Source organism: Psittacula echo (assembly GCF_963264785.1).
Source record: "Psittacula echo genome assembly, chromosome: 2".
Taxonomy (NCBI): Eukaryota; Metazoa; Chordata; class Aves; order Psittaciformes; family Psittacidae; genus Psittacula; species Psittacula echo.
Window position 1 is genome coordinate 44445672 of NC_137737.1, and position 20828 is coordinate 44466499.

A 20828-nucleotide genomic window follows, 5' to 3' on the forward strand; every position below is an offset into this window, starting at 1 on the left:
CATTTCCCAGAGTTACAGATTCATAAAGTCTTTGATTGAGAAATAAGCAAAAGAAGCCAAGAATTTAGGCTTTAAGTTTACGGTAAAACATGACTAAGACTTTGAAATGTAAATGGCTATTGCATCACACTGGCTGAGACAAATTTGAAGGGAATTTTAGTTAATTAGCCTTGGCTACTGTGTTGTCTTTTATCATGAATCAATTATAAGGCATTAAAGATCTACACAGCACTTCACAAAACGCTGGATAAGACACGTTTCCTGGCAAAGTTGGTATTTCTGCCAAGTGCCGTAATTCTGACACTGCCAGTTTACTCTTGGATGATATCTAGAAATCTAGGTGCTGCTAAACCCTAAAAAAGCTTTTGGGCTAGCAGTTAATCTGAGTTCAACCTGGTTTTGCTGTTGTTATTGAGAAGGAGAAAAACTGGAAATAATGGGAAGAAATACATAATTGGTTTTTTTTAATGTAACAACCTATTTTTTAGTAATTTTGTTCTTTTTTTTTTTTTTCCCCCACCTTCTTTTTATGCACAAGTGTCTACAAACTCAAATTTCTCAGAGGTAGCACTTGCTGGCTTGGCAAGCAAAGAGAACTTCAGCAACATTAGCCTGCGGAGCGTTAATCTTACAGAGCAAAACTCTAACAACAGTGCTGTGCCATACAAGAAGCTAATGCTGCTGCAAATTAAAGGTATGATAGAACTGCTTTTACTGTCAATACATGCTAGGCTGATTGTAACATATGGGAGTTGCTACCACAGTTGGATGCTTAACTTCTTGTAGATCTCTAGTTCAAGACTGATGTCCAAAACCTAACAGAATAAGAGAACTGTGTGACAAATGCAAAACCTTACAGATATGTCTGCATTGTGTTCACTGGTGTGTGTTTTCCAAGAAGAAAACCGAATATTTCAGGAATTCTGGGCACTCCTGTGGAAATCTTTGAACTTTTCCATTCTTCTAGTACTCAGTATAACTTGGAAGTGGCATGACAGTGTTCTTGCTCCACTTCCCCTTGCAGCACTTAGTAATGTATCTGATTCTGTGAAATAATAGCTACTTTTTTAGCAAAGTAAAATTCTTACAACTTTTTGCTGCCTACAGAAACTGTGCCATAGCTTCACTTAAGCAAATGTAAAGGATTCTGGAACTTGGCTGCTGTCTACCATTTACTTAATTAATTTCTTTCCAGAAGGACACAAAGTTGTTGAAGCAAGAGCAGGAAATAATAGTAGTACTAGTTGATAGGAGGCAACAATTTTTTGTTTCCTGTGAGTAAACTCTTTTTCCACGGCAGTAGACTTTTTATTCTTCTTTAACAGTCATTTATGGACAGTTTCCATATATTTTTGCTAAATGTGTTGGGATTGTTTGTATTCCAGTCAAAACAAATTAGATCTTGGCATTTGATATCAGTAGCCAAAGGAATATAATTAGCTTTGTTTTCTCTTTAGGAAGAAGACATGTTCAAACAAGATTAGTTGAACCAAGGGCCTCGTCACTGAACAGCGGAGACTGTTTCCTGTTGTTAACTCCACATTTATGTTTCTTGTGGGTAGGAGAGTTTGCAAATGTCATAGAAAAAGCAAAGGTTAGTACTAGTTGATTTTTCTGCTACTTATTTTTAGAACTGTTGTGGTATATGTCTCTGATGTAATTGAGCCTTGGTGCCAGTTGTCTCAAAAAGTGGCATGTAACTGATAGCCAGTGACAGGTAGATACGCAGGATTCCCGTAAATATGTTTTAGCCTGTGCACTGAATGAAAGCTGACATAGGAGTGTGTAGGTTATGAAGCTTCAAGAGAAAAGAGGATATCCTCAGGAAACAGATTTGGACTCACACAAAAATAGTCTGAATTGCAGGATGTCCTTTGTGTTCCCATGTTCATTAAAGCAAGTCTTGTTTTAAGGCAAATGAAAAAATGAATGTATTTCTGTAACATTTTCTCTAGCGTCTGTTTATTTAGTGCAACAAATAATAACAATTTTTCCTACTATTTGCTCTGTTATTTCCTATCTACTTTTGCCTTCTCCCTGAACAAGACATGCACAAGTATTCAAAAGACTTAAGCAATCCTATTCAGATAACTGTTAATCTCTTAGGCTTCAGAACTTGCAACTTTAATTCAGACAAAGAGGGAACTTGGCTGTAGAGCTTCTTATATACAGACTATAGAAGAAGGAATAAATACCCATACCCATGCAGCCAAAGACTTCTGGAAACTCCTTGGTGGACAGACAAATTATCAGTGTAAGCATTCTTACAGTTACAGTATCTGATGTTTTATCACAGTAAAATAGTTGAGTCTGTTCTCTTTACTAAAGGCAGTTGGATGTTAATATTTTTTTTTATTATTTGTGACAATCTTTCCCTTAAGCTGCTGGAAGTCCCGAAGAAGATGAAATGTATGAAGCTGCAATAATAGAAACAAATTGCATTTATCGCCTCGTAGAAGATAAACTTATTCCTGAGGATGACTACTGGGGAAAGGTGCCAAAATGTACCCTGCTACAACCAAAAGAGGTATTGTGCCACTTACAGCTCCTGTGGTAAGTGCAGGAACATACAGCTTATAGCGACTTTCAGTAACTGCAAATGCTCATGGAGAGGCTCACCAGGCTCACTAAAAATTGGGTTCTCTGTGTTTCTGAAAAGCTTCTGAATGCTTTGCTTGTAGAGTGTGCTGCAGGTCTCAAGAAATTAGATCATGTTATCTTTAAAGTGAAATTTTATTTTAGGAAGTGTAAATCTTTTCATCAACAGTGCCTCACTCCAAAGTCATGAAGTACAAAACAGGTAGCACTTCGGAAAAACAAAACAAAATAAGCCCCTGCTTTTATTTCTGTCTTAAGCAGACTTTTCACTTTCAAACAACAATTTCACCCATCTAAGTAGGAATGAGAGTAGATTTCCAAAATAAAGACACAATGCATTTTCTTGAAAATATTCAAGGAGCTGCCTGTTTGCTGAGCTGGTTACCCAGTCTGTATGTTCTGTCAGCCTTCTCTGGCTGCAGGAAGAAGCAAAGGTCTAAATGTCAGTGAAAGTTAATGTGACTGGACAGCCATCAGTCATGCAACAGAATCAGGTTTTTAGTAATAAGAGATCTCTAATCAGCTAGTGACTTAGCTACCACGTGAAGATACACCTCATAGTGTTCTCTATATAGTTGCTTCCATTCCTCAACAATTAGATATCACAGTGCAGACCACTGACCTGGCCTTACTTGCATTGCAGTGCTGGTTGTTAGTGTCACTGCAGAGGCTCGGATATTTGGAGGAGTTTGTATGCAACATACTGCCAGCTTGCAGCACTAGGAGACTGGAGGATCAGGGTATCACCTAACCTAATGGTAGATTGTTTGTTTAATTATTTTTTTTTCTTTTTGGTTTGGTTTTTAGGTGTTGGTGTTTGATTTTGGCAGTGAAGTATATGTATGGCATGGAAAGGAAGTTACTTTAGCACAAAGAAAAGTGGCATTCCAGCTAGCAAAACACTTGTGGAATGGCACCTTTGACTACTCCAATTGTGATATAAATCCTCTGGACCCAGGGGAATGTAATCCTCTCATACCCAGGTATTGAAACTCAAGTTTAGTCTCATTGCAGAAACTTTGTTTTCTTGCCCTTATTTCACAGGGTTTAATTTGATTCTATTTCTTTTATTCGCTTACACAGAAAGGGACAAGGACGCCCAGACTGGGCTGTGTTTGGCAGACTCACAGAACATAACGAGACAATATTGTTCAAAGAAAAATTTCTTGATTGGACAGAGCTGAAGAAACTCAATGAGAAGAACTCTAGTGAATCCCTTCACCAGAAGGTGCATATAATAAGCATGCTAGGTATTTCAAGCTAGATGACCTAGCTGGGATGGAAGCCAGGGAAGCTTGTTTTCTGCGATCTAGAGCACTTTCTTTATCTTGTGAGCTTTGACCTTTAATGGTCAGAACATCATCACCTACAGTGAACCCACAGAGTTGCTTTATATTAGTGCCAAGCAGCTGGGTGAATACTGCCAAGGTGGCTTTGACAAGGCATCCAGTGATGACAAGATGTTAAAGTACTGAAATATGCAGGAGTCAAACTGGCTGGAACTGTGGGGTAAGAAGCAAAAAGCTGTGCTCAAAGAAATCTCTTGTGTTTTTTGACAGGAAGAATCCAGATCTGACTCTAAACCGTATGATGTCATGCTAATGGTGGCTGTGCCTCAAACAACTGTAGGCACAGTCTTGGATGGAATGAATATTGGCCGGGGCTATGGACTTGTGGAAGGAGGAGATGGAAGGCAGTTTGAAATTATCACTGCATCTGTGGATGTCTGGCACATCCTGGAATTTGATTATAGTAGGCTGCCTAAACAAAGCATAGGGCAGTTCCATGAGGGAGACACATACGTGGTGAAGTGGAAGTACATGGTGAGCACTACAGGTTAGTGAACAATTCCATTTCATCCTGCTGAAACATGGAGAAGTGCAGCTAAAACTGCTGCTGTTAGTGGTGAGATCCAAATCTAGACTTCTTCAGATGTAAAACTGTTTTAAAGGTTAGAAATGCTAATTTAGCCTTCCTAGGCCATGAAGAAGTACAGCTTCTTATTTTATATTGTTTAAAAGAAAGCATTAAAAAAAAAAAAAGGAAGGAAAAAAAAGAAGCTGTAGTTATTTTTCATACATCAAATTGTAATACTGTCCATCTCTGCTTTTACCTAACAGTGGTGGTGTACGTGGTCACAGGACAGCTCATTAAGCCAGAATTGTGCCCACAGCTTAACACCAAAATAACTAGGCAGCTGGACTAATGACAGTGTTTGAATGTCTTGCAAGAGAGGTAGGCTTAGCAACAAGGAAAGCCTTTGCTGGGTAATGGAGAACAGTAACAATGACAGGAAGAGCCCTTGCCAACTCATTGCCTGTGCTGTCCTTTTTGCTGTTTCTGGAAGCCCTTTGCTATGGAATTCAGTCTCAGATGGAAAATTATAGCAGTGTTCTGACAAAGAGCCTGAAAGCAGCAGGTAAATGTATTGTAACTCTCCCTTCTGGCACTAAACAAAGAATAGGTGGCTTTTATGATAAGTAAAATAGTCTAAAAAGAATTGTACCAAATAGGAAAATATTAAACTTGATTGAAAGCAGTACAACAGCTATACAGATTTAGGCTTTTAGCCAAAACACGTAGGAAGGTCTTATTCAGGATTGTCGAGTTCATATACTTGCCAATCCAAGAAAAATACAAAAGCTTGTAAATCCTGGGAGAAGCGGGTAAAACTAATACTGAACTGTAAACAGACTCCTAATCCAAATGGATGAAAATATATTCCATTACTCTGAAGCAGAATAAATTTCTATGTAGGAGGCAGTACTTTTATGGGCTGAATGTACAGATAAGAATGAAAACCATAAATTTTAGAAGCGACTGGTGGCTTGGATATTCTCAACTTGAAAAAACAGGATGCTTTCTCCTAAGTATTTCAGTTGGATGCTGCTCAGCATTGCTGAAATCAAGGCACAAGTTTCTGTATTTCTTTTTTAAATCTGTTTTAAAGCTCTTGGGTTTTTTTTTCTTAAACCTTTGTTTTCATTATATCTGTTTATTCACTGAAAAGAGTATAATATTCCATAACAGGTTGTATTTTTTAACTTCGTTTGCTGAAAACATTATTTGCTTATCATAACTAACTGCCGATCCTTTAAAACAAAAGAAACCATTCACTGCTAACCCACTATCCAGTCCAACGTGAAATACTGAGTTAATTCTAAAAAATAAATAAATAAAGCTTACCCAACTTTTTTATGACTGCAAAATACTGCTTTGGTGTTCTTTTGTTCTGTAGTTTTCCTTTCTAATATCACTTTACCAAGAAAGGTTTTCTTTTAGGCCTGTATGTTTCTCAACTGTTGCTGTTTCCAGTATCACTCATCAGCCAGCTACTCTCCTGCTGCCAAAGAACAGAGTGTAATGTGGAAAATGAGCCATAATGCAGTCTTCTGGTAACATGACTGGACATACCATTTCACATGCAAATTGGCTCAAGTGATGACAGTTATTTTTCTCCAGATAGTACCAGTTCTTTCTACATCTCTTTTTCTGGCCAGCACAGGCTTCTCTGACTGTGGGCTTACGTCCACCTGATGAGACAAGGCCTACTTTGCACGGGGACCCACTGGCTTGGAGACCTAATGCTCTTCCAATTGGACATTTTATCTTTCCTGTTCTGGATAGGATAATCCAGAATTTAATCTGATCTGCTTAGATCAGATTAAACCATGTGCTTTCCAGACCTATAGCCAGAGTACTTTCTTCGGCATGTGCTTTCTGTTTTGCAGTTGGAAGCAGGCAAAAAGGAGATCAACAAGTAAGGGCTGTTGGAAAAGAGAAATGCGTGTATTTCTTTTGGCAAGGAAGGCACTCCACAGTGAGTGAGAAAGGGACATCAGCATTGATGACAGTGGAACTTGATGAAGAGAGAGGAGCACAGGTGAGCTTTCTGCAGACCTAGGTGGCAGATCTGGTAAGACTTGCCTGCCTAAATAGTCACTACTGGTAAATGCAGATTATCTTTTTTTTTTATCTCCTCTCTTTGTGTAAAGGTGTTCTTTTCAGTACAAATAGCCAAACCTCAAAATTACTTTGGGCTTTATTCCAGCTTCCAGAGACACATAAGCTCCTTTATGGATTGTCGTTCCCAAATCCCACTTCTAAAGATTATATTTCTGAGAATGGCTGAAGGAGAATATCTGCTCTCCCTCCAGGAGTAGGTGAAGCACAGTTACACAAATCTGTGCCTTCACTTCAAGTACATGTTCAGATAACAGGACTGTTTTCCTAGTGCTAAGAACAGGAGAAGCACTTTCAGCCAGGCCAAGGCATGAAAATACATTTGAAATTTTCAATTTATTTACTCTGTATTTATATTATTAGGTTATCTTGGTTTCCAGAGGTTCTAGGAGCTGCAGATGCAGCTACTTTGAAGCTCAAACAGCTTGCCAGCTTGCTTTGTCTTTAGGTGGACTTGGACTTTGTTGTGGCTTGACTGTTAGCAGCATACAAGTTTAAAGTTAGTTTCTGTACTTTGATAATGTTGTAATTAGGGGTTTTTAACAGCAATGTAGACATGACCAGTAAGAGAGGAGTTCATAGAAGTGTTACATAAATACATTTGATCCAGAGTGAGAGATTCTGTGCAATATAGCTGATATAGCAATTGGCTCTATCAGTTTCATAATAAAAATGCAATGTTTAATGAGCAAAGAACATGCATGTTCTCATAAAAAACAGTTTTATATCAAATTGAGAACCAATTTCAGTTCCTACATTATCCCCATAATAGTTTCAAAGAACATCAGACTAGATGGCCCAATCCTGTAAAAATTCAAATGATGATTAGTTTAAACTAATTTAAATCAATGTTTATTTGGTATTCCTTATCCTCCAAAAATTATGATTGTAGAATTCCAGCTAGAGGTTTCTTTTAATATGCAGCTCACATATGAAACCCATTGCATGCTGATATATATGGTAAATTAAACAATAGCCAGAAGTTGTAAAGTAGAAGGAAAGCCATCCTTGTGGGTGGCCATAACTGTATAATTTTTAGTAGTCCCCAGAGATTCGTTTTCCAGAGTCTGTATACTTGCTGCATTTTTTTAACGAAGAGTGGTGCTTTCAATTTCCAGGTACAAGTGCTTCAAGGGAAAGAACCACCATGCTTCCTGCAGTGCTTCCAAGGAGGGATGATTGTGCATGCTGGAAGAAGGGAAGAGGAAGAAGAAAATGCACAAAGTAAATTACTGTTAGTTAAGAGCTTCTGCCCCAAAATCCTTTTTTACCTATTGTGAAGGGCTTTGAATTCGGTCTCAACTACCATACTCTGTAGAAATGAATGCCATGAAACCCATGAGACAGCTTTGCAATGCTTTGTTTCAAGGTAGTTTGTTTCTTCTTTGAACATAGAATAGATTTTGTCACTCTAGGGAAAGCTGACTTTATTGTATAGAAACACATATAAATTGTTCTAGTTATTTTGTAATTAAGCAAAGTGCCTGTTTGCTTTAAAATATGTTCTTTTCTACATAGTCTGGGAAAAAGAGTGTTTTCATGAGCAGTCCTCCTGCTCCAAGGAGAACTGTAAGCTTATGTTACCCATTCATTACTTTTTGCAATATGTATTTCTTGAATGCTGCAGTTGAGATAGAATTTCAGTACAAGTGTAGCTTGGAGATCATAGAATCAGAGAATGGTTTGGGTTGGAATGGGCCTTAAGGATCATCTAGTTCCAATCCCTGTGCCGTGAGCAGGGACATTTTCCACTAGACCAGGTTGCTCAAAGCCCCATCCAACCTCGACTTCAACACTTCCAGGGCAGCCACAAACTCTCTGGGCAGCCTGTGCCTGTGCCTCACCACCCTCATAGTGAAGAATTTCTTCTTAATATCTAATCTAAATCTCCCCTTTTTCAGCTTACAGCCATTCTCCCTTGACCTATCACTACATGCCCTTTTAAAAGCTGATGTACTAGTTCTCATCTGAATGTGGCCTCCTGTGCCTAAGGTGCACAGGGAAGGAGGAGCCAAATAGGAGAACTACTGTATTTGTTTCCCTTTTTTCCCTGAATGAAACAGAGCAGGCTCTTCTTCTGTGCTAAACTATTCAACTCTTGATACTTGTACTCTCGTAGCAAGGTTTCAGAAGGCATCTTTTCTGCAACAGGGTTTCTTAAGTAGTATTAGACGAACCTGATGCTTAGCTAGTTGATTCTGTGGTAATACAGGCATGCAGTATGTGAAATTCATCAGCATGAGAATAGCTGTTCCAGAGCAGAGGTCTTGATTTTCAATCCCATGTGACTGTGTAATACTGCTGCACTGTTCCTGTCTGCTCCAGGTGACTGGAGGCTATATTGCGTGCGAGGAGAAGTTCCCAATGAAGGAAACTTACTTGAAGTAGCATGTCACTGCAGCAGCCTGCGTTCCCGGACATCCATGATTGTCCTCAATATAAATAAAGCTCTTATCTACCTGTGGCATGGCTGCAAAGCACAATCTCACACCAAGGATGTAGGAAGAACAGCAGCCAATAAGATAAAAGAACAGTGAGTTTCTGACCTATATTTTGGAGATGTTTATAGAGGCTACCAATTGACTTAAAATACTCTGTCTCAAAGAAAAGTTGAATTAACTAAAGCTGTCCCCTGAGTACATCTGCAACATGTGCATGCTTGGTAAGGAGGAGGAATGATGGGTAGTTGACTCGGTGCAGTGGGGAAAACATGTTCTGTAATCATTTTCATCTAAGGTCAAATGCACCTATTCTTCCTACAGCTCTAATTACAGTTCCAAAAATATTGTAATCTCTTTCCATTTGAAGGCAGGTGCTCAATATCTGAATAGCAAACTAACTCCTAGTTGGCAGGAGGATTAGAATCAAGCCTTGGGTATAAGGAAGAGGTGAGAATCCCTACTGACAGCTCACGTGAGCATCTCCTCCACTGGGAATGTGATCAGAAATGGCACAGAAATAGTTGCTGAAATTCCGTATCTTGTGTATTGATAAATTTGTCATAATTTTCAAAAGGCCGATGTTGACATGAAGTGTGCAACAAGCCTGTAGAGTGCTTTTGGGTTCTAATAATGTGAGTGGCCAGAAGGTTTGTGTTTGGGGCAAGAAAGCTGGGTTCACTCTCTCTCTGTGTTTTGTAGGTGTCCGCTGGAGGCAGGGCTGCACAGCAGCAGCAAGGTGACGATTCATGAATGTGATGAAGGGTCAGAGCCCTTGGGATTCTGGGACGCATTAGGAAGGAGAGATCGAAAGGCCTATGATTGCATGTTGCAAGGTAGATCTGCGTTCCTGGATTTGGCACTCACATTTTCCTTTACTGGTCTGTGATATTCTGAGATTGTATGTAAAGATTGTATGTGAGATTAAATGTAAAGCTTTTGAAGAACATCTTGGTAGTTCAGATGATCCCTTCAGAGAGATGCTTCCAAAACTCTACTGACTTAAGTAATACTGTTGTAGAAGGGAAGTGCTGGAAAACCAATTCATTTTATTCTCTCCCCCTTCTACAGCCCCTCTGTATTCATGCTGCACAGATCAACAGTTAACACTTACCAACGCATTTTGCTTCTCTTCTGAAGAGATTTAGGAGGCAGTTCTGCACACAATTCATGTCCAGTCTTTGCTTTGAAACTGCCAGGAAAGGTAGCAGGAGAATTGACTTACCAAGTGGAAAATGTGTCATCTGAAAACTAAACTCTGAGATGGGCTTGCTTCACTCTAAGCTGCAAAACAGCCAGTTATGAAATGGCTGGTAGTAACCAGCCAGGATCAGGTTCAATCTGATGGCAGCCAGCCTTTTTAGCTCAAGTTCTTCATAGCTGTTGCTAGTCCTCCAGCACATCTGGTCATCTTTCTTGATTTTTCAAAAACTGGAAAAATTACAGTCATTCTTAAAGCCAACTTTTAAAAAAATGATATTTACATTCATCTCTGGCATTTTCTATTGAAAGTCTTCTTAAATATTTTACTTTAAAGATCCTGGAAAGTTTAATTTCACCCCCCGCCTGTTCAGCCTCAGTAGTTCATCTGGAGAATTTTCAGCCACTGAGTATGTTTACCCTTCAAGAGACCCTGCTGTCATCAATTCCATGCCATTCTTGCAAGAGGATCTTTATACTGCTCCACAGCCAGGTATGTGCTTTAAAATATTTAAGTAACAGGAAAGCAGATAAGTGTTTCCTGCATTGAGCAGTGAGTCAGTAACTGTAATCACTGATAATGTGATTTGTCTCAGGAAGATGTGTGCATATGATACTTACACAGCAGTTAGTAATAGCAGTAATTTTTCCATTATAAAGATGCTGAGAACTAATCAAATGTAGGTGTCCAAAAAGTTTGCAATAAAAATACATTGTTTATATCAGAGAATCTGAGTTCAGCTGAGGTTCAGCTGGATGAATAACAAAAGGGATTGGTAAGCTTTGAAGTGATCCTGTCCTGATCCTGGGAATCATGCAAGACTGGGGTTGTGTAGGGGATTCTAAGAACTAGCAAGTGGCTGATGGTGAATTTGTTATTTTTTGGCTGTATAGCACTGTTCCTTGTTGACAATCACCATGAAGTGTACCTGTGGCAAGGCTGGTGGCCTGTGGAAAACAAAATTGCTGGATCAGCTCGCATTAGGTGGGCTACAGACAGGAAATGCGCCATGGAAACAGTGCTCCGATACTGCAAAGGTAAAAGATTGTCTGAGTATGTCCTGCTTTTCCAAGCATTACTGTCCTCAGCTGAAAGGTACTCAGGTGCTCCCCCAACATTATTGATAAACAGCAGTGTATTTGAGAATACATTCTACACTCCTTCTTAGCAGTTTGCCCAGTAATGGTATTGTTCCCAAATTGCCAAGATACTTTGCTGACTCAGTTCTCAGAGAAAAGGCTTTATTTCTTTGCTGTGTTCCCACTGGGAGAATACTCCAGACATCAGATGCCTAAAAGTAAATTCTGAGAACACAGCTTCTTAAACCTGAATGCTTTGTGTCTAGCTTCTCTTAGAATTCATATCCTTCTGTGTATCAAAGGACTGAATGAAGATACTGCCTGCTGATGTAACTGGGTTTTGATTTAGTGAGGGAAGTGGAAAGACTTTGAAGATCAAGAACAAGTCTTACACGGAAACAGATGGCTGTTGGAAATGCTGGAGGACAGAGCTACATCTCTGTGCTCATTTCTACAAGACAGAGTTATTGCCACTCAGGTTCAGGCTTTAGTTGATCATCATGTTGAGAGTACACAGACTAGACTATTTCCTGCCCTAGTAGAGTTTCTTTGAGACACTGTAATGCTTTCCTCTACTTCATCTAAGGTTATGTGAGGCTAGGAACACACCTTGCATCTTCTGATAGAGAATGAATAAAGGTTATAGGGGTTACCATCCAGGAGAGAAGGCATAAGTGAAGCCAATGTTCTGTGAATTCAGAGCAGTTTCCCACTGTGAATTAAGTCACTAGGCCTTAATTGGTGCAAACTATGTCCTCTTGCAAGAAAATCCTGATCACTTATAGACCTCGAGACCTCATTATGCCACAAATTTCTTCTGTAGCAAATAAACTTTATAACTTGTGACACAGCTGGTGGTAACTGTCATCTTCTTCCATAGACATTTGTATATTTGAAGAGGTAAAGCAATATCCATACTGGATTCCACCCCTACAAGGATAAGCCAGTGTCTTCTTCACAATCTGGAGGTGGAATAGGAGCAGGAGCAGGTGTTGTGTTTCTACCAAGTTGTCTTGTGTCACTGAGAGGCGGTAGTAACACTTGACAAGAGACAGCTGAAAACTAGGACTGGAGTCAGTGAAATGTAATCTTTATTGGACCATGTTATTGCTCTGCATGGTTCATCCTCTGGTGTCCCTGGCACTGCCCTACCAAACAGCAGCATTTGTTTAGGAATGGGGTGCTAAAGACAGGGCAGTAATTGAAAGAGTCTTTGGCAGTTACTGCTGAATTCCTTAAAGAAGAGGCTAGTTACTTGTTCTCCACCACCCCCAGTTTTTGCAAGTCAGAAGGAGTGAGAAGATGCATTTCTTTGAAATCATTTCATACAATGTGCTTCACAGCAGAAGTGAATGTCAGCACAGCATCCATGCAACGAAGTACCCAGAGATGCTCAGCAGGCTAATGAGAGAGCTGGAACTAAGATCCTGTTCTCTCCAGAGTTCCTGATACAGTGCTGTAATTCGATAATGAAAATCATGTTTTCTGGCCCCAGCAGAGATGGAATAAGATGCACATGCTGAGATTTGGATACTTTTACAGATTTCTGGAACTTCATTGAGTTCAATGACGGGAAAAAGGCTTAATACCTTCTGCACTGGATTGAAGTTGCTGCATCTGAGTTTGATGCACAGTGGAAAGCACTTCAGTGACTCCTCAGGGGTCTGAAGTTTATGTGTTCATAGGACAAACTTTTTTTTGTTGGGTACTTACTGTTCTGCTTCTGGCCATGACTTTGCAGCAGTTGTGGCATTTTTCCTTTTTGTGATGGGGTAGTTCTCAAGAGCTTTGGGCTGTGTGGTTGCATAGATACAGAGCAAATTTGCTACTGTTAAAGACTGATTCTACGTGTACTATTTCTATGCTAAAACAGATGTGAACGTCTTTAGCAGTTTTTTTACTGTTCCAACTATGCTGTCATGGTGGTCTGTCATTTTCACGATCTGAAATTCTGTCAACCACTGTCAAAATTTCATTGCATCAAGCTGTCAGGGCTGACTAGCTCTTATGTGCAGCTACTTATCAAGGTGGAGAAAAATTGAATTTCAGGAGATACCAATGCTGCTGAAATTGCTTTGACTACCAGAATATAGTTAAGTGATCAGAAGTATTAAAATGCTTTTTTCTTATTTTTCTCTCTCCATTTCTTTCCTCATCTCTTTCCAACCCTCAGCTTTGTGGGCTTATTTGTTGTTGTTTTGTTTTCTTTTCCTGGCCTGCAAAGTTTAACCACATGATGGCATGAAAGAGATTGATTGGCAACTCTGGATATCTCATGAATATGCCTATCAGTTCTCCTTGAGCATAAATCTTATTTAACTTGTCAAAATATCTTGAAAGTGTTTCTGTGGTTTTATCTGCTAAATCAGCAGTCTGGTGAGCTGAGCTGCAGACTGCTAAGGGAGGGAAAAGTCTGGTTTGCCCTTCAGTAATTCTTAGTGAGGAGATCAGCTTGTGCTGAGGGCAGAGTTCATGCAATAAAAATGTTTACATACAAATTCATCTTGCCTGTACCGGAACATTAGCAAATGCCACTCTCCTTTTATTTCTTGGCTGAATTACTGAGAGTGGAGTAGTGCAAATAGAGCAGATTCACACGTTTTTTAAATGTAAAGTTTTTAAGTGGTTCTTGAATCATTCCTAGTAGAATGAAGAAATAAACCGCAGTGAAAATATGTGGGAGAGAAGACTTAAAATCAAATATTCAAATGATAAATCTCCTGCCTAAATTGTACAGTTAACACACTCACATTTTAATACATTTGCTAGACTACTCCACAGAGCTTTCAACTCTAGTATTCAGTTTCTTGTGAACATATTCTCTCTTACCAGTTTGCTTCCAACTTCTGATGTAAATCCAAACCGGTAATGTTCAGGCTTTGTAGATCTAGTGGAACAGCAATGTCCAGCCAGGCTCTCCATTTGCATTCAGCACAGGTTATTACATGAGTATTCTGGGGTGCTCCTCAGCAACAGGGAGGAGGGGGTTGTGTTCTTTTTGACCCTCCTGCCTGACAGCCCACATGCATCAAGTGCAGGTAGAGAATACAGTGAAAAACAGGGTCTTCTGTAATAGAATTACACACTTCGGAGAAAATCTTAGTGCATGAAAGACGCTCTGAGATTGAACGTAGGGAATAACAGAATTCTGCAAGAATTCGTTTTTAGGCAGCTACATCCCTTAGAAGTGAGGTGGTATCGTGTTGCTCTGTTAGTTTCACCTGGACTTCACAACCTCTTCAGCTTTTCCACTGCCTATCTGGAAGAACGATTTGATTAGACTGAGTTGTTTGCATCTAAGTAAGATGAAGGTACAATATTTTTTGAATGATAGCTCCTCCCAGTCCCTGACTGCCTGTCTACCTCTTTCCAGTAATATTTGGAGTTTATCAGTGCTTTTGAATCCTTGGGGAATTAAATCATTCAACCAGTAGGGCCTTTTTCTACCAGTACTTGGCATAATGACTGTAACTACTTAATCTGATATAGCAGCATTCCGAGGCAGGTTTATGTCCATATCCTGTGTAGTGTGCACACATATATGTTTTAAAGAAGCAGGACTTTGAAAAATCATCAGTAACTGCCATCCAGCTAGTGCAATGTCTCTGTTAACTCTCAGATCTCATTGCTTTGAATTTGTAATACCAAAATTATTGTGTTACACCTCAGTATCCCACTTAATATCTCAGTTATATCTGAGATATTAATATCTCACTTAATATCTGAGTTATATCTCAGTATCTCACTTAAACCTTCAAGCTTAAGCTTTATTTGCTGTTGGCAGGACACTTCTGAGCATACCAGAAGGTTTTATTTACCTGAATTTGGCTAATTTCAGACCATCACACTCTGCTTACTCTATTCTAACTCTATTTCTATAAGAGAATAAATAACATTGGGTTAGGAAGTAACTGGGGGGGCATTTTCAGCATACATGGTTTGATCTTGTTAAATCAGATACCATAAAAGGCAGATTTAAGAATACCAAAAAAGATGTTAAAAGGTGTCATACTGCATTTAAAAAAAGCATAATGGTGAAATTTATTCTTCCTGCCTTAGATTAATTCCGCTTTTCAGAAAAGAATCAATTAAACATGCTTACAAGGTAACTTTAGATAGTGGGTGACATTGCAAAATATGGTACCATTTGTAATTTCTCTTTCTTTATTTTGACTGGTTTTAGGGAAAAATGTAAAGAAGCCCCCCAAATCCTATCTAATTCATGCTGGCCTAGAGCCTCTGACCTTCACTAATATGTTTCCAAGTTGGGAACACAGGGAGGACATCGCAGAGATCACGGAAATGGTAAATCTTTTCATTGCACAGACTGTTTCCTACTGCTAGTAATTGTGTCCCGTGTTGTCAGTAACATTGTTTGGTTGTGTTGTCAAGCCCCAAAATCCAGAGGATGAACTTAAAAAGTACAGTTCAGGAGTCTGCACAGGAAATAAAATAACGATGTGTCTAAATATTGACTGGGAGTGTGGATATCAGAGGCATTCCTGGTTGTTTTTTCATGTAACTTCTCATTCTTTTTTGTTAGAAATGGGAAGACAGTGTTATCTGAATCATCTCTTAGAAAAAGATGTGCTAGAATTTAGCAGAACAACTGTTTCAATCATGTGAAGCACACAGCAACTTACAGCTCTGGTCTGCCCTTCAGGCTCAAAGTGCAGGAGAGCAAAATGCCTCACAAAAGATCAACTGGCTGCAAGAGCTCCAGCATTGACTACCCCACCTGGGAAGCAGAATCACAGCTGAATTACATGAGACTGTTTAAAAGCCTTCAGTCAAGGGGCATCTCAAAGCAAATGACATTTCCTGTTTTGTAAGTCTTCTGCAGCCATCTGTAGTGGAAAATGCTGACTTCATGACTAAACACAGAATTCAACCTTAAACCAAGATTCTAGGAGTACAGGGTGTCCTGCTAATCACAGGCCTTCTTTTAGCTGTGAAATTGTTGTAGGAAAGGGCTGTGTGCAGAAGTAGAAGTATAGCTTTGTGCTCCTTGGGCCAGGCAGTGCAGGCTGATCCCATGCCATCTGCAGACTGCAATGAGAGCAGATGGTTTCAGCATTGTGATCCTGTTCTCTGTTTTCCTTTTCTCCCTGCAGGATGCAGACGTTTCTAATCAGATAATCCTTGTGGAGGATGTGCTGGCCAAGCTGTGTAAAACAGTGTATCCATTAGCAGATCTCTTAGCTAGGCCTCTACCTGAGGGAGTTGACCCATTGAAACTTGAAATTTATCTTTCAGATGAGGACTTTGAGGTAAGGAGAGAATAGGTGCACTGTTACTCTGTGCATGTGTATCTAACCATCCTATGAAGTTATTTGCCAGTTTTGCTACTTGTGTTTTTACTAGTGGTATGTCCTCTCTTTTTAAATGTAGGTTGCATTAGAGATGACGAGAGAAGAGTACAATGCACTGCCGTCTTGGAAGCAGGTTAATCTGAAGAAGGCAAAAGGACTTTTCTAAGTTGTGTTTATTGGAGTGAATACTAAAGGGATGTCTGTTTTCACTTTCTATGCCCTTTAGAAGAATTGTACCCCACATTTACAGAATAAATAGAAATAACCTGAAGTTATTAGTGACTACCTATCTGGAGGTGTGTAATATTATAAAAGGCCAAGAGAACTCTTCGGAAATGGAATTCAATTTTGACTCTTCAAGATAATGTGGTTAAGCTCTACTCTCCTATGCACTTAAACAGTAGTTTCTTGAGCTACTGCGGCAGGTGTCCTTTGGCTATATACAATACTTGCCATTTTTGTTTTTGAAGAAGTTCTCTTTGTAAAGTGTTATTTTGTTAGTTTGTGGATTACAAAGAATTTATATTTATATAAACACATAGAACAAGTATGTATTTAACAATGCAATATATATTCACTTCCAAGACTTTCATGTCAAAACTACAGAAGAGTAGCTGGATGGCAGTTGCTTGTACTAAATTAGCTATACCACCACTATGTATCTCCTACGCATTCTGAAAAATTCCTCTTTGCAATAGCTAATGAATTGTCCTCAGTGCTGCTTCAGGTGCTAAACTGAACAAAGCGTTTGTATTTATAGCATGGATTTCTTGAGAAACTATGTGAATCAACCTTTATACTTTATTATCCAAAAATGTATAGTGCCTTGTTTTTTGTGTACAGTTTATATACCAAAAAAAAAAGATTGGTCTGCATTTTGAAGATGGCTTAGAATGGTCTCCTACATTACTTTTATAATAGTAGAAATAAAAACATCTCAGTTTCTAATCCGTGTTGTAAACATTAAACATGTCTTTTGTGATATAAGAACCGAAAGTAAAAGCTTCTGAATAAACTCTTAGCAATGCTCTGACTTGTCACTATTTTGTACTGTAACCTGTACTGAGTCGTTGGAACCTTCCATAAGGTGGTATTTTATCAAAATATTTTAATCTTTGCTATCTGCAGGTGTTGTACAGAGTTATAATTTGAGAAGCAGATAATGTAGAAAGTAATCAATGTATGAGATAAAATCAGGTCATGCAACACTTTAATGCTGAATGTTGGAACAGTCACCCAACTCCTGCATCCTTTGGGTTTCCCTGTTTTATACATGAAACCAAAATTATTGTGCTGGTTTTCAAACTGAAAAAATCTTTTCAACCTTTGTGCAATTGGGAGTAAACTTGAACTGAAAATGAGTATGGCATCGTGTCCATTCTTTCAGTAAGCACCAGACTCAAAATCATTTTCATTCAGCTAATTAGAACATTGAATCAAGTAAAAATTTGCTATTGTTTGAAATGGTTTCAGGCATTTGGCATTTCTGTTAACTACTCGTGTGGTTCCCCTCTGGCAACCAATGGATTTCACATTTTCATTCCTGCCAGTATAAGCTTAATTCTGCCCTGCAGCTGTTCAGAGCTCCTCCTGCCTCCATAAAAAGTTGTTGCTGTAGTCATTCTCCTAGGCCCAGGGCAATGAGTTAAGATCTTTGAATGTGTGGGGTGTAGATTTCACCAAGATCTGCAGTAAATATTGCTCTGTAGTTAAAATTAATCTTGTTTTGACGATGGGTTGATAAGTTATAAGCTAGCATTCAAGTAAATAAATGCAAAGCCTAGAAATACTTAAGTGCTATTCACCTGACCATAGACACTACAGGTCACTTTTCAGCATTGGTGTATTTCCTTTGTAATGGTTTCTGTCAAGAGCTGAAATGAAATAACCCAAGAAAAGGGTAGCAACAGCATTCAGAGCCAAGATGCTTCATATATAGCCTCCAGCAAAAAAAAGGTGTTTAGATGTCTCATAGTTCATCAGAAGTCCTCAGCTACGTCTTCTGCATTGGATACATTATTGCTTGGAAAATGCAGGGCTTCATAGCGACAAGTTTCTATTTCAAGCACTGAGAGGTTTCCAAAGTCACTGCTGTATTCATCTAGGTATTTTTGCACCCACATATTTTCCTCTTCCCTCTCTCTGGTGATAAAATCAAGCAGGAATTAAGTTTTGTTTATTCATGTTTAGTCTGTACCATGGAGGTAGCAGGTTCCTCTGTTTTGATTTCTCTCTCCAACAGAGAGATGATTTGCATAGCATGATTGACCTTGGTTTTTCCTCTGTCATTTGCTTTTGATTTTGAAAACACCGTCAGTCCTCTAAGTGCTGCTGAAGGGCAACATCCACCCACCCTTAAAGCCTTTAGACTCTCAACTAAACGACAAGCCAGCACAGGGACCTGCAGGCAGTGAAACATCATTCAGAGCTGTCAGCTCTCAGAGTTCCTGTAATTGTTACACAATTTGGTATCTCATGTCCCAGTTCCAGGAACCAGGACACAGAACCCAACTTCCTTCTTCAGTACTTCACTGAAACAACAGTGCCTAGGGAAGCTTCAGGGTTTTACAGAAAATAGAGTATTTTATTGTCCTTAATATACTTGTTATTTACCAAAATGCTTTCCTGAAATGTGAAGCTGACAACAGAAAAGCAAGTCAGTGTAAGGCCCCAGTCAGAGCTGTGGGTTATGCTTTAATTTTGTGCTACCTTCCCTCTCTGCTGCCGGGATGCCAGTTATGGTTGGAAATTGGAAAGAGCCATTAAAACCTTCTTGAACTGTTTCTACAGCCCTGTATGGAAAATACAGCTGAAACAGGTTTTGTCTCGGTAGGGGGTTGGTTGTTTGTTTGTTTGCATGGGCTATCTAGTGCTGTTTCCTTGTTTCAAATAGACCCCCAAGAACACTCTTAATGTGTAGGATGAATTCAGAGGCAAAGTATGTGGTACAGGTACCCTGTATGTGAAAAAGGCAGTACCTTTAATGCAGCATTCTGCATTTTCTGTCAGTCTCACAGCTGCCAGGCCCTGAGCCATGATTCTTATCTCCTGTGGTTTTAAACCATTCAATACTAACTCTTAAAAATACTGCTCTTTGATTACACAAGCATTCCTGCACACATAAGGATTTGTTAGCAGTGAAATGGGCTGGAAAGGTGGATATATTACTGTGCCAAATCAGCAAATAAAACATTATGTCTGAAAAATCTGCAGCCTGTATGCTTCAGCCAGAAGAGGAGAGAAAATGGAAGGAAGGTAAGTAGGTAGGGGGATTAAAAAACAATACTAATCTTTAACAGTTTGGGAGAGCTGGTTTTTGTCCACCAGTGTCCCACCAGTCTTCCAAACAGGTTTTTAGCTGAGCAGGACTTGTTGACCCACACACACACAACTGGCGAAAGCTGATTCTGAGCTTCTCTGTAAGCCTGAGGTGCTTTTGTGTTGGAGGCAAGCAGCAGGCTGCCACAGTGCAGCCCAGGTTCTGCAGAGCCCACAGGTTAAAGGCGTTGTCTGGCCCGTTTGGGCACAGAGTAGGGATGATGCTCAGCCAGTCAGAACTGCCTCTGGAGACAAATGGGCCAGCATGGGTAGATAAACACCTTTAACCTTCCTCTTGAGACTGAATGTGCGAACTGATCTGTGAAGTGGATGAACGAGGTTGGGGTGCAGCGCTTGAAACACCAGGTTGGTTCTTCCTCCTCTGGTCTTGTATTTATATGCCCTGTAAGGTTAATGCTAATTCTATGTTGTTTTTCCGTGATTTGAACCGTGCAGGAAGATGAGCCCCTGGAAGAACAACTAAATGTGAGTAACTCCTCTTTCTGCTGCTATCCTGGTGAGTTAGTAGCTAAAACTGCACAAAGAACAGTCTGGAGAGTCAGTACAGTTTCCTTACTCACGCTGGCTCTTTGGCTAAGTTTTGTTAAAACCTGTGACTATGGTACTGTTGTCATAGTGTTAGTTTTTCTCTATCTAATCCAACTATCCTGGTCCTATAATAATATTTAAAATCCAGCTGAAATACTTGAGTAATATTTTCCCTTCACGTTAAGCCTTAGCGTGTGTGCTGTGCTGGCTTCTTGCTAGCAGTATTTTTCTGGGTGCTGACTTCTGAACTTGGAGGTGAACAATGTAAAAACTTCTCCACAGACAGAGGCATGGCCCAAATACCCAAGCAGTAAGTATGCCAAATCCCAGGAAGAAAAGGATGGAGCAGCAACGGACAGGAGGGCAATTC

The 20828-nt window shown here is 39.5% G+C and overlaps 1 protein-coding gene across 1 annotated transcript in view; it reads left to right on the top strand.

The window, feature by feature from the left end:
• The window catches only part of SVIL (supervillin), a 75355-nt gene extending 57428 nt beyond the window's left edge, over positions 1–17927 (top strand). Inside the window, exons 26-41 of the mRNA XM_080611685.1 lie at positions 539–694; positions 1458–1594; positions 2107–2254; positions 2382–2527; positions 3406–3581; positions 3682–3826; positions 4158–4434; positions 6330–6481; positions 7680–7785; positions 8887–9094; positions 9702–9835; positions 10537–10692; positions 11094–11237; positions 15463–15584; positions 16394–16549; positions 16671–17927. Of these exons, the coding sequence (XP_080467811.1) occupies positions 539–694; positions 1458–1594; positions 2107–2254; positions 2382–2527; positions 3406–3581; positions 3682–3826; positions 4158–4434; positions 6330–6481; positions 7680–7785; positions 8887–9094; positions 9702–9835; positions 10537–10692; positions 11094–11237; positions 15463–15584; positions 16394–16549; positions 16671–16757 (2450 nt within the window). The 3' untranslated portion in view covers positions 16758–17927. The remainder of the gene's footprint in view (positions 1–538; positions 695–1457; positions 1595–2106; positions 2255–2381; positions 2528–3405; positions 3582–3681; positions 3827–4157; positions 4435–6329; positions 6482–7679; positions 7786–8886; positions 9095–9701; positions 9836–10536; positions 10693–11093; positions 11238–15462; positions 15585–16393; positions 16550–16670) is intronic.
• Positions 17928–20828: the final 2901 nt, after the last annotated feature.